This window comes from Bison bison, unplaced genomic scaffold (assembly GCF_000754665.1).
Source record: "Bison bison bison isolate TAMUID 2011002044 unplaced genomic scaffold, Bison_UMD1.0 scf7180017864072, whole genome shotgun sequence".
Lineage (NCBI taxonomy): Eukaryota > Metazoa > Chordata > Mammalia > Artiodactyla > Bovidae > Bison > Bison bison.
The window spans coordinates 2,147,925-2,160,992 of record NW_011494644.1 but is presented as its reverse complement, the minus strand read 5'-3'; the positions used below and the strand labels follow the sequence as shown (position 1 = coordinate 2,160,992).

The 13,068-nt window shown below is 42.7% G+C and overlaps 1 protein-coding gene across 1 annotated transcript in view; it reads right to left on the bottom strand.

Moving 5' to 3' along the window:
• Positions 1-13,068, bottom strand: part of IQCK (IQ motif containing K) — a 165,769-nt gene that overhangs the window by 111,001 nt on the left and 41,700 nt on the right. The window contains exons 7-8 of the mRNA XM_010837411.1: positions 1,405-1,457; positions 1,192-1,269 (exon numbers count right to left, since the gene is read on the bottom strand). Of these exons, the coding sequence (XP_010835713.1) occupies positions 1,192-1,269; positions 1,405-1,457 (131 nt within the window). The remainder of the gene's footprint in view (positions 1-1,191; positions 1,270-1,404; positions 1,458-13,068) is intronic.

The window sequence follows — 13,068 nt, the reverse complement described above, 5'->3', positions numbered from 1 at the left end:
ACAAGAGACTGGTTCCAAATAGGAAAAGGAGTCCATCAAGGCTGTATATTGTCACCCTGCTTATTTAACTTCTATGCAGAGTACATCATGAGAAATGCTGGGCTGGAGGAAGCACAAGCTGGAATCAAGATTGCCAGGAGAAATATCAATAACCTCAGATATGCAGATGACACCACCCTTATGGCAGAAAGTAAAAAGGAACTAAAAAGCCTCTTGATGAAAGTGAAAGAGGAGACTGAAAAAGTTGGCTTAAAACTCAACATTCGGAAAACAAAGATCATGGCATCTGGTCCCATCACTTCATGGGAAATAGATGGGGAAACAGTGGAAACAGTGTCAGACTTTATTTTGGGGGCTCCAGAATCACTGCAGATGGTGACTGCAGCCATGAAATTAAAAGATGCTTACTCCTTGGAAGGAAAGTTATGACCAACCTAGATAGCATATTCAAAAGCAGGGACATTACTTTGCCAACTAAGGTCCGTCTAGTCAAGGCTATGGTTTTTCCAGTGGTCATGTGTGGATGTGAGAGCTGGACTGTGAAGAAAGCTGAGTGCCGAAGAATTGATGGTTTTGAACTGTGGTGTTGGAGAAGACTCTTGAGAGTCCCTTGGACTGCAAGGAGATCCAACCAGTCCATTCTGAAGGAGATCAGCCCTGGGATTTCTTTGGAAGGAATGATGCTAAAGCTGAAAGTCCAGTACTTTGGCCACCTCATGCGAAGAGTTGACTCATTGGAAAAGACTCTGATGCTGGGAGGGATTGGGGGCAGGAGGAGAAGGGGACGACAGAGGATGAGATGGCTGGATGGCATCACTGACTCGATGGATGTGAGTCTGAGTGAACTCCAGGAGTTGGTGATGGACAGGGAGGCCAGTCGGACACGACTGAGTGACTGAACTGAACTGAACTGGAGAGCAAGAGAAAATGGAAAGATTAATTACTTAGGATAAGAAATGTTCTAGGTTTTCTATTTGATTTCTGAAGTGCTTCTTGAATAATCACTGCCTGGATAGGATGCCCTTAGCTAAAATTAACCGGAGAAAAGACCTACCTATATAACTGACCCGGGGTCCTGGATGGATTACATAAATTAGTTCTCTTAGGAGAACTATCATTAAAGAGGAAATGATCATTAACACAATCTTAAAGTTAGGAATAAATTATTCAAAGACTTGTGCCATTACTTACTGCAGTTTCAGCCACTCTTCCACAAATGGAATGGAGAAGAATTCTGTGAATGGCTCCCCTATCCTCTTTGGATTTTGACTGGTCACGACACCATATGTTTGATTGACAAGAAAACAATAAACAAGAACTCAAGTCAATTGTTGCTATTCTGCTGGCAAATTAATGCTATTGAATTCTTAGGGTCATTGAATATTCAAAGACTGAAAAACTTACTTGTATAACCATTCAGTCAGAAAATCGCAGGCAATGAATTTGGTTCTTTTCCTCTAAAGAGAGAAGAGAGAATTAAATTATATTCTTTGCCCACATAGTTAAGTAGGACAAAGGAATAGGGGTTAATTTATTGCTTGTGTTAGATGAAATATGCATAAGTCCTTGATGAGGCTTATAAGTACATCAAGAAACAATAACTCAGGCAAAGTAAAGAATACTGATGACATTTCTCCAGTCATCTTGGGGTAAGCATCTTTTCTGACTATATTAGCAGGAACTAATAAAATACAAGGCACATAGTAGGAGCCTTATTACATGTATTTTGGACTCGCCTCAGAAGGATTTATTTAAATCTAGACATTATCTTGGAGTAAATATATTTATTGCTTTCCCCCATTCCGCTCAAATCCTCAGAAGTCAGTACATCAGGTCCGGGTGCCATTGGCCAGTGCATTGACCCTGCCTTGCTGCCCACCCATATAGCCCCTCTCCACTTCATCCTTATTACCAGAAGCCCCTGGTGGGCTGCCGTCTATGGGGTCGCACAGAGTCGGAAACGACTGAAGCGACTTAGCAGCAGCAGCAACAACAATCAGTCCAGGGGGAAAACTACATTTCCCATCAAGCTCCAATACTTTGACCACCTGATGTGAAGAGCTGACTCATTGGAAAAGATCCTGATGCTGGAAAAGATTCAGGGCAAGAGGAGAAAGGGGCGACAGGGGATGAGAGGACTGGACAGCATGACTGACTCAATGGACATGAGTTTCAGCAAATTCAGGGAGATAGTGAAGGACAGGGAAGTCTGGAGTGCTGCAGACTTCATGGAGTCACAGAGTCAGACAACAGAACAACAGCAAGTAGCAAGGGACAACCATAAGACATAGTTCTGATATTTGAGATAGAAATTGACATACCTCATAGATTTCTGAGACAATGCTGCTGCTGCTAAGTCACTTCAGTCATGTCTGGCTCTGTGCGACCCCATAGATGGCAGCCCACCAGGCTTCCCCGTCCCTGGGATTCTCCAGGCAAGAACACTGGAGTGGGTTGCCATTTCCTTCTCCAATGCATGAAAGTGAAAAGAGAAAGTGAAGTCGCTCAGTCATGTCCGACTCTAGCGACCCCATGGACTGCAGCCTACCAGGCTCCTCCATCCACGGGACAATGCTACTTTCCCAATTTCTACTGCTCTCTTCCTTAAAGTTTCCTTCGCTTGTTTCCATCTGGAACACAGATGTGGGGCTGGAAGCAAAGCAGCACTTACAAGCCAACAGGCCAAAAAACAGGAGATTAGAAAGAACCTGGGCCTCTGATGACTTCCTTAAGTCAATGCACCAGCTTGCAGCTGACCTACTCTGGATATCTTGATATGTAAAGGAAAATCAACTTCATTTGGATTATTGCCACTGTTCTTGATTTTTCATAACATGCAGCTCAGTGTGGTTCCTAGGTGATAGGTAGCTAACGAGCCACAAGGGGAAGAACATCCTGGAGTAACAGGGCTGAAGGCTCACAGGACAGATATGGGGTAGAGCATTGCTTGCCCTGCCTCCTAGTCCCGTTTAAAATGTCCTATAACCCAAAGAGAACTATTTAATCCCTTTTAGAAGATTATTATGGAAACTGGGAGATAGAAGGCCCATCTGCTTCTCCTTTAAATAGCAGGGGCTAAGACCCGATTGTTGGTTACCATGTGAAAAGATCCTTTCCAAGAGTGAAGGCAAGACAGACTCTGATGGAAATTCTCTCTTTTCCCTTCCCAGGTGTACCCTTCTCCACCTCACTCTGTGCCTTATGAGGCTGATTTTATGGTTCGTATCAACCAGGCTTGCTTACTCTTTTGTTGGGTCCAGTCACTGGAGGTACCAGCAAGAAATCCGAGAGGGGAAAGAGAGAGAGGCAGGGGGGTAATGAGCTGAACTGTGTCTCCTCCCCCACCCTCTGCCCCATGTTCATATATTGAAGTCCTAACCTCTAACACTTCAGAACGTGACCTTGTTTCAAAATTGGATGAGTACAAATAAAATTAGTTAAGCCCTGCCACTCCTGAAGGGCACAACAAGTCTAATGAGAGTGAACAAATATGGGGCTTTATTAGTAAGGAAGAAGAACAGACCACCAATGGCAGATCCCTAATGACATTGTACCAGACCCTTGATCCAACTATGCCTGAAGCCTTTCATAAGCCAATATATTCCCCCTTTCTTACTCAGCCAGTTTGTTTTGTTTATAGCTTCCAACAGAAAGAGTTTTAACTAATTTCTAAACTAATTCCTTTCTTCTCTCATTGGCTAACTCCATTTGTCTTTCAAGATGCCTCCTGGAAGCCTTTCTGAGCATTCTTACCCTATTCAATTTAGAGTAAGCTCTCCTCTCCCGGCCAGCACTGGTTCTACGTGCCCCTCTGTTATAGCACCTCAGGTATAACTGTAATATAACTGCTAGCCCACATGTCCAACCCCTCTACCAAACTATAAACTCTCTGAGCACAGGACATGTGTCTTCTCTATCTTCCCAGTGCTTAACTGAGTATCTGGCACAGAGCAGGTAATCAATGACTGGTGAGTAAGTGAATGAATGCATTCCCCATGCAACTCAAGCAAAAAAGGCAAGAAAAAACTCCTGTACAAGAATTCTGACATTTATTAAGTAGGCATTGCTAATAAATTCTGGACAATTCCTCTTCATTTTCTTCTTCTAATATTTTATTTATTAGGAGAAATATTTTTCTTCTGTTTTTCTTCCCCCCCCTTTACTTTGAAGTAGCCAAATTAGCTTTATAGGCTTAAATAAGGTTTAAAAGATTGTTGTGCAATTGATTCTCACCACAAAGGAAAGTGCCACTTAAGATTTTTCACTGAAAGTTTTACTACAGCTGTTAGTAAATAAAATATAGAGGTGCCTGAGTTGCTGGAGATTGTCTGCAGTCTTTTCCCTCACTGCTGATAGACTTTTATTAAAAAATTGAAACACTGCTGGCCACAGTAATAAAATTAAATGCACTCGACCGTGTAATGGGGTCTTCTAAGTTTGCACTGCAAGAGTAGGATTCCCTTTGAAAAGCTATCTTTCACCAAAATAAGAAAATACTTGTACAACAATGCAAATATGTATTTAGCATGAATTGCCATCTAATAATTTAAACAATCCAGCAATTGTAGGATGGCAGCGTCTCTCCCTCTCTCCCTACAAAAGATACATTGTTCCCTTGGCATTTAGTGCACCCTTTGGTGGTAAAGATTCTTTCTATGAAGGGAATGCAGCTTGACTTACTCCATTAAAAAGGATTTTAAAATAGCCAAATGGTCTGATGTATGAAGGTCATGCAGACAGATTTAATCATTTTGATGCAAAGAAATAAAATGGAAGAAATTGTGTTTTCCTTCTGTCCTGGGCAAGTGTGGACGTGCTGTGCATACTCAGACACATGGAACAGTGGGGATATTGTTCAGCTGTTGTTTAGTTTAAAAATTATCTTCGGGGAGCTGAAAGGGAGAAGGGAAAGCAAATGAAAAGTTGTGGTGAGTGAAGAGATAAGAGAGGAAGTAATACAGAGAAAAATTAAAGAGTGAGATTAAGAAAGTATGGGCACCCAGGTTAATGTAATGTAGACAAACACACTGAGTTCATGATTGTTAAAGGGTAAAAAATGTCCAAGTTTGGGCAAGCAGGGTGATCAGTTAAGGCAACCTTATACAAAGTTAAAAAAAAATTTTTTTTTAAAAGTCCAGAATTAAAAGGAAAAAGACTGAGTGTCAAGGGATAAGACATCATCATGCCATCAGGAACCTTCGAGTTACTTTGTTCTGCATCCAAGAAAGCAAGATGGATGGAAAATGGGATAAGGTGATGGCCAGGGGCAGAGGCCGGGAGGAGCTCCCCACGCCTGAGGCCAGGGCTAGGGACAGTGATGAAGCAAACAAAGCAAAGTGGTAACCATGAAATCTAGGTGGCAAAAACCTGGGTGTTTAGTCTGAAATTCTTCCCATTCTTCTACATGCTGGGAAAAAGTTTGTAACAACATTGAGGGGAGGGGCAATGGGGGAGGAGAACAAATGATAAAAGACAAACCCCAAAGACAAAAAGGCAGAAATTAGACTGTATTTTGTACCAGTTTTTATGCTGGATACACACATAGGAGAAAGACTCGAGAATTGAAGACAGGGACGAGGAACAACTTGCATTAGAAAGTCACTGACTCTCTTCCAGTAATGAGTGCAATTTTACTCCACCAAGGTCAAAAGAATAGGCTGTGAGGTTAGTGAAGCTTGGCTGCCTATAGCATTGTGTTGAGGCTCTTTGGGTTTGCAAGAGAGAAGAAGATGCTTGGGTTACCTTGGTTACTGGGCTTTGTTAAAAAAAAAAAAGGAAAGAAAACCTATTTTATTTATTTATTTTAGATACTGATATTTATTTTTCACTTTTTATTTATCTTTTTGTTTTTGGCTTGCTGGGTTTTTGTTGCTTTGGGAGGGCTTTGCCTCGCTGCCGTGAGAGGGGGCTGCTCTCCGTTGGGGTGCACGGGCTTCTCACTGTGGTGGAGTCTCTTGTTGCAGCTCGTGGGCCCTAGAGCATGAGTTTAGTTGCTCCTCTGTATGTCAAATCTTTCTGGACCAGGGATAGAACCCGAGTCCTCTGCATTGGCAGGTGGATTCTTATCTACTGTGCCACCAGGGAAGTCCTAGGCTTTAAAAAAAAAAGTTTAGGCTGTAACAAACGCCCCTCAAATCTGAGAAGCTTGTAACATTGATGGTTTCTCACTTGTGTTACATGAAAAATGCACATTTCCACCAGCTGTGGCTCTCTGCTCCATGTGGTCTTTGCCCTAAGATGTTGCTGATTGTCATGGCAAATGAAACAAATATGATGAACTATGTTTTGACCCTTAAAGCACGTTTGAAGTGACACATGCATTCATTCCGCTGACCAAATCAGTGATGTCAAGATCCCCTAAGGGAGTTGTTGTTCAGTCACTCGGTCGTGTCTGACTCTGCGACCCCATGGACTGCAGCACACAAGGCTTCCCTGTCCTTCATTATCTTCTGGAGTTTGCTCAAACTCATATTCTTTGATTTGATGATGCCATCCAACCATCTCATTCTCTGTCATCCCCTTCTCCTCCTGCCTTCGATCTTTCCCAGCATCAGGGTCTTTTCAAATGAGTCGGCTCTTTGCATCAGGTGGTCAAAGTAATGGAGCTTCAGTTTCAGCATCAGTCCTTCCAGTGAATATTCAGGGTTGATTTCCTTTAGGATTGACAGGTTTCAACTCCTTACTGTCCAAGGGACTCTTTTGTTTTTGACTGTGGCTTCTTTTTCAACTTGCTGCTGCTTTTTCTGCTGCTCTCTCCTATCTGGGTGTTTCTCTGCTTTGGGGTCTCCTGACTTATGAATTTTCAAGCTTTCTCCTCTTCTCTGGTATCTCTCCCCTTCTACCCACACTGTGAGCTGCCCTTTCTCTCTTTGTCTGACATCCTCAATCCCCAGACTGGAGAATCTGATTGGACTGGTTAGACACTACCCCGGATGGACCATCCCTGTTGGGCAGAGCAATGCCAGCCCATTTCAATGCCACTTGCCATCCCTGAGTGGCTGCCCAGATGGCCTGACACTTGTTCCTGGCTCATTCATTTGTGGCCAGAGTGATGGGGGTATGGACAAAGTAGGGGCAAGGGGCTGCAGTTAAGGCTGTGGGCATGGTACCCACTTAGAATGTGTCACATAGATAGTCTCCACAAGAAACTTCCAGATATCTGAGACCCTCTCCAAACATGACAATACTGAACAGTAGCTATAATCTAGAAATGTACACACGTGAACTATAACCAGCTGCCAAAACGCTTATCACGGCAAACTTCAAACAGGGGTTCGTTATTTCTCCCATTGCATTAGAATTTCATTAGCAAAAAATAATACTTCTAAAAAGAAGTTAAAATCATATACTTGTAACCCAAAATATTGACCAAGGCTTCCAGCACAGGCCACGTGGTCATTTCTAAAAGTGTTTTAGATTTTAAAATTTGGTAACACTAACGTAATTCTACCACACCTTTCCTGCAAGAATCTATTTTTTCCACTGCTTAGAAATTTGTTTTCAAACAAAAGCTGATGGTATGTCTAATTTCCCTTATTGGTCAAGGCCAGGAAATGGAGTTTCTTCCTTCAGTGACCAGAGTCCTTGCACTTTTTAAAAAGACATTCAGGTATTTTATTTAAAAAAAAAAAAAAAAACACTAGAATAAATGACTATTACATAAGCAAGGTATATAAAAAGAAAAAAAAAGGGTTTTGCTTTACTGAATTATTCATAGTAACAAATTTTAATGTCATGAGATCATCAGAGGACTTATCAGGAGTTAGAAATAGTTTCCTGATACCAACAATTGTTTACAATTCTCTTCACCGTAATGGAATTTGATGAGTAACCAAAAGCCAAAAGAGAAAATTTTACGTTGTGTGGGATAGGATGGGGAAAGAGGCGGAAAGTCTTATCACCTCTATCCAGACTCTGCATGTAATCTGTATTTAAAGCTGAGATAAGATTTATTTTCAGCCATCATTTTATTCATGTATAAAACTCCTGATTTCTTTCCAAATTAAGCAAGGTATGCTGTTCCAGTTTGGCCCTGTTCAGTACACATTTAATGAAGTCATACTATGTGCTTCCCTGGTGGCTCAGGTAAAAAAATCTGCGTGCAATGTGGGAGACCCAGGTTCAATCCCTGGGTCAGGAAGATTGCCTGGAGAAGGGAATGGCAACCCACTCTAGTATTCTTACCTGAAGAATTCCATGGACATAGGAGCCTGGTGGGCTACAATCCAAGGGTCACAAAGAGTCAGACACGATTGAGCTACTAACACGAACACCTACTATGTTCTAGGCCCCGTGCTAAATCTTAGAGATGAAGAAATGAGTAGGCCACAGCCGCACACCGCACCATGTCCAGCAACCCGCCCTCCCTCCCCAAGGTGAGCAGTGGCTGCAGCGAGTATACAGGATGAACCCCTCTCCAGCTCCAGGTACGAACCCTGATAAAGCAGTACGGGGAATCCCACCTCACCTGCCACCTACACCTAAACCAACGAGGTCCGCATTTATCCTGTCCAAAGGGATTCACTGACTCAGGACGGGCATGTAATCGATTCCATCGTGACAAGAGATGTGTTGGGGCTCCTGGGAAGCCATTTTGTTTGCTTTTCTGAAATATTTTGAGCATTCTCTCCTTCTGGCTGAGGCAAAACCTAAGCCAGTGGCCATTGCTGTGCTACTATTTTCAGAGAAGCCAACTTATGGATAAAACTGACTCTCTAAGAGATCAAGCAGAGAGACAGAGAAGAGAACCAAGAAGAGAACCAAGTGTTCGATTGCATCATCGAGCACCTGAATCAATCCAATCCCGAAGCCTTCTTTCATCTCAGAAACTTCTAATTTCCTAAGCCAATAAATCCCCTTTATTATTTAAGCCACTTTCCCGCTAGTTTCAACATAATGAACCATAGCTAAGATAGCTGCCCACTATCCCTTCTGCCTTCTTTGTCCAGCAGTGCCCCAAGTTCCTACTGGGGTCCACCCTTCTCAACTCTAAAGCTGTGTGCCTTGGATAAGTCTCCTTCCATTTGCCGAATATCCCACTGAATCCTCCTAGTTCCAAGGGCTGATTCCAAACTAGGTCATTGACCTGAGCCAGTTTGATGAGAGAAACTCTGGGAGAGACTCTCTTCTTCTGCTACCTTCAAGCCTTATGAAACATGGGCTGGTGGCACAAGGAGAGGGAAGGTTTGAGGGTGGAGCAAAGCCAGAGGAAACAGAATCAAGAGATGGAGGGGGAACTAAGTCGTGAAGCCTTCACTGGGCCCCCAGATCAAGTTGTAAAGGAAGGTCTCCCCATGGGCCTCTTGTCTATATAAATGAACAACAAAAGAAATCCTTTTCTACCTAAGTCAGTTTGGATGGGGGCTTTGTTTCACTTGCATGAGCTGCCTCAAGGAGTTTTTGTTGTTCTTGCTCAGCCTCAGCAAATATAGGAATATTAGATTTGCATTCTTCACACATCCAGCTGAAATAAACCCTTCAGTTCATACTACTTTTTACTGCTAACAGAAAACCTCATATCAAAAATTGCTTACAGTAAAAATCATTATGTTTTTCCACTATGGTTTTTCCAGTGGTCATGTATGGATGTGAGAGTTGGACCATAAAGACAGCTGAGTGCCAGAGAATTGATGCTTTTGAACTGTGGTGTTGGAGAAGACTCTTGAGAGTTCCTTGGACTGCAAGGAGATCAAACCAGTCAATCCTGGAGGAGATCAGTCCTGAATGTTCATTGGCAGGACTGATGCTGAAGCTGAAACTCCAATACTTTGGCCACCTGATGCGAAGAACTGACTCATTTGAAAAGACCCTGATGCTGGGAAAAATCGAAGGCAAGAGGAGAAGGGGACAGAGGATGAGATAGTTGGATGGCATCACCGATTTGATGGACATGAGTTTGAACAAGCTCTGGGAGTTGGTGAAGGACAGGGATGCCTGGTGTGCTGCAGTCCATGGGGCTGTAAAGAGTCATACACGACTGAGCGACTGAACTGAACTGAACTGAAAAAAATCATTAACTTTACTCTGAGTACCCAAAATATATTTAGAGAAGCACTGGAAAGAATTTCCAAGTGTAGTTTACAACACAGCCACTAAGCCAGTTATGTTTAATATAGCAGTCCAATTAAGCTCTAATTAAGGTCTGACCTCTCATGTTCCAATTATGCTAATCTAAAGGCATGGCTGAATGTCAGGGGATCAGTTAAGAACATCATCAACTGTAATGTCTAATCTTTATAATGATATTTACATGTCTCAAACTTAGTTTGCTCCAGCGGAATACGACCCACTTCAGGAGAGAACAGGAATGGTATTATAGCCTATTAATCAACCATCTGTCTAAAGAGACGGCTGGTCTATCTTAACAATTGCCCACTTGATCTCCTGCCTTAAAACCTTTCTCCTTCCTACTCACAGAGACTGTGGCAGCCCAGGGGAACCAGGGAAGGCAGTTATCACTATAAATGGAGGATCAGGAACTTCAAGGTCAACAGAGACTCCATGAGGAACAGGCAGGTCTTCATGAAAACTCTGCTCCCATGAAAACTCCTATCTTAGTACCAGAATTACCTGCAAACCTAGCTTTACAGTCATATCTCCAACAGACCAAAGGGTCTGGAATAGTCACTTCAAGATATGCCCTCTGCTCAGAGAAGATGGAGAAGGTATGTCAGGGCCTATGCAAAAGGAAGCTTCCGGCAGAGGCTCTGATGGTATGTCTGTCCTGGTCTCACTATTCCTGCCTGAAACTGATTTATTCTTTCACCATCCACCTGGACCCAACTCTCCTCTCTCTGGCTTTTTACTTGCTGACATCTGCTTCTTTTATGAATCCCTCCTTCAAGCACAATTCTTAGCAACAACAGCTAACCCTTTATGAGCTCAGTGCAGTAACTACATCATCTCATACAGTCCTCCAACAGTCACGGGGAGCTGGGCACTATGATCATCACCCTCCCATTTAACAGATAAGAAAACTGAGGCTCACAGAATGAGGAATCTCTCTAGGGGCCCAGAGGGCAATTCAGCACCCCTGTCCTGCCAGAGTATCCACCTTTCTCAGTCTAATCTTCCACCATGCAAGTCCCACGTAGCCTGATTTGGCCCACCTCTTCCTTACACGCTGCCCTCAGTCTTCCATTACAGGTCTAAGGAACTTTTCCCCAATTTAATTTTGTTTTTATTTTATTGCTACTTTTCACTATAGCTGTACCAGTTACTGGGCTAAATGCTTAAATGCATTATCTTTATAATTCTCATAAATTCCCTACATGAAGCAATTACTGTTATCATTATTTCCATTCTACAAGCGGAGAAACTGAGGCTTAGGAAGGTTGAGGTTACAAGGCTGCCTTGCTGGCAAGGTCCAAGGCCGCATATCTGGGAGGAGGTAGAGCTGGTCCTGAATTCAGGTGAGCATGGCCCTAAATTCTATGCTAAGTTTCCCGTAAACTGCCTTCCATGTGACAACAGCAGTTATTATGTAAAAAGAAAAAGAAATCTGATTAGTTCCAGGATTTCAGAACAGAGGTCAGCAAACTTTTTCTGAGTCAGATAGTAAATATTTTAGCCTTGTGTTACACTCTTCAGCTTTGCCACCATAGTACAAATTTGGCCATAGAGTATGGAAAGCAATGGGTGAGACTGTGTTCCTATCAAACTTCCCTTACAAAAACAGAGGGTGGACCCCAGGGGCTGTAGTTTTCAGCCCTGTGCTTCAGAACATTATCAGTTACAGGTAAATTACTCTTTCACATGGATTCATGGAAAAATCCATTGTATTTGGTTTCTGACACAGATGTTTGACTTCAGGAAAGCTCTGCTTTGGGACTTGCCTGGTGGTCCAGTGGTTAAGAATCTATTTCCACTGCAGGGGGCATGGCTTTGATCCCTGGTTTGGGAATTAAGATCTCACATGCTATGTGATTAGTTAATTAGGCTGACTAACTCTTTATCCTCACAACAAGTACATATTATTAAGTACTTATTATTACAACTAAAAAAAAAAAAAAAAGGCTCTGTTTCACCTCTTCTGTTTCCTGCTGCTGCTGCTGCTGCTAAGTCGCTTCAGTCGTGTCCGACTCTATGCGACCCCACAGACAGCAGCCCACTAGGCTCCTCTGGGCTACTGTCTGTGGGGTCGCACAGTAACCCTTTATTCTAAGGGACTAACAGTTTAAACATCTTTTAAGTCTAACGCTAGTTTATGACTTGGGTTTTCTGTTCCTAAAAAGTGGCAGCAAAAATGCAGCTCTCTATAAAATCAAGAGACTCACTGACTTATTTTAAGATATGTTCTTGTGAAAAACCAAGCAACTGAATCTATTTTCCCTTGTTTTAAAAAATGGCTTCAGTTCTTTAAGACATAAGTTCTCAAGAGAAGTCTTGGATACATGCTGGTTGTCTTCCTTCCTTCCTTTCCTGTCCCTTCTTTCCTTCCTTCCCTCCTTCCTTTCTCTCTCTCTCTTTCTTTCTCACTAATTGTGATTCTAGCATCTCTTTAATCCTTGGAAGTCTTAACTTTATATTTCATTGTCAGGTTCTGAGCCCACCATAATTTCTAAGAGTTATGTTTAGATTTTTACATATAAATATCATTTATTTCAGTTCAGTTCAGTCACTCAGTCGTGTACGACTCTTTGTGACCCCATGAATCACAGCACGCCAGGCCTCCCTGTCCACCACCAACTCCCAGAGTTCACTCAAACTCATGTTGATTGAGTTGGTGATGCCATCCAGCCATCTCATCCTCTTTCGTCCCCTTCTCCTGACCCCAATCCCTCCCAGCATCAAAGTCTTTTCCAATGAGTCAACTCTTCGCATCAGGTGGCCAAAGTACTGGAGTTTCAGCTTCAGCATCAGTCCTTCCAAACAACACCCAGGACTGATCTCCTTTAGGATGGACTGGTTGGATCTCCTTGCAGTCCAAGGGACTCTCAAGAGTCTTCTCCAACACCACAGTTCAAAAGCATCAATTCTTCGGGACTCAGCTTTCTTCACAGTCCAACTCTCACATCCATACATGACCACTGGAAAAACCATAGCCTTGACTAGACGGACATTTGTTGG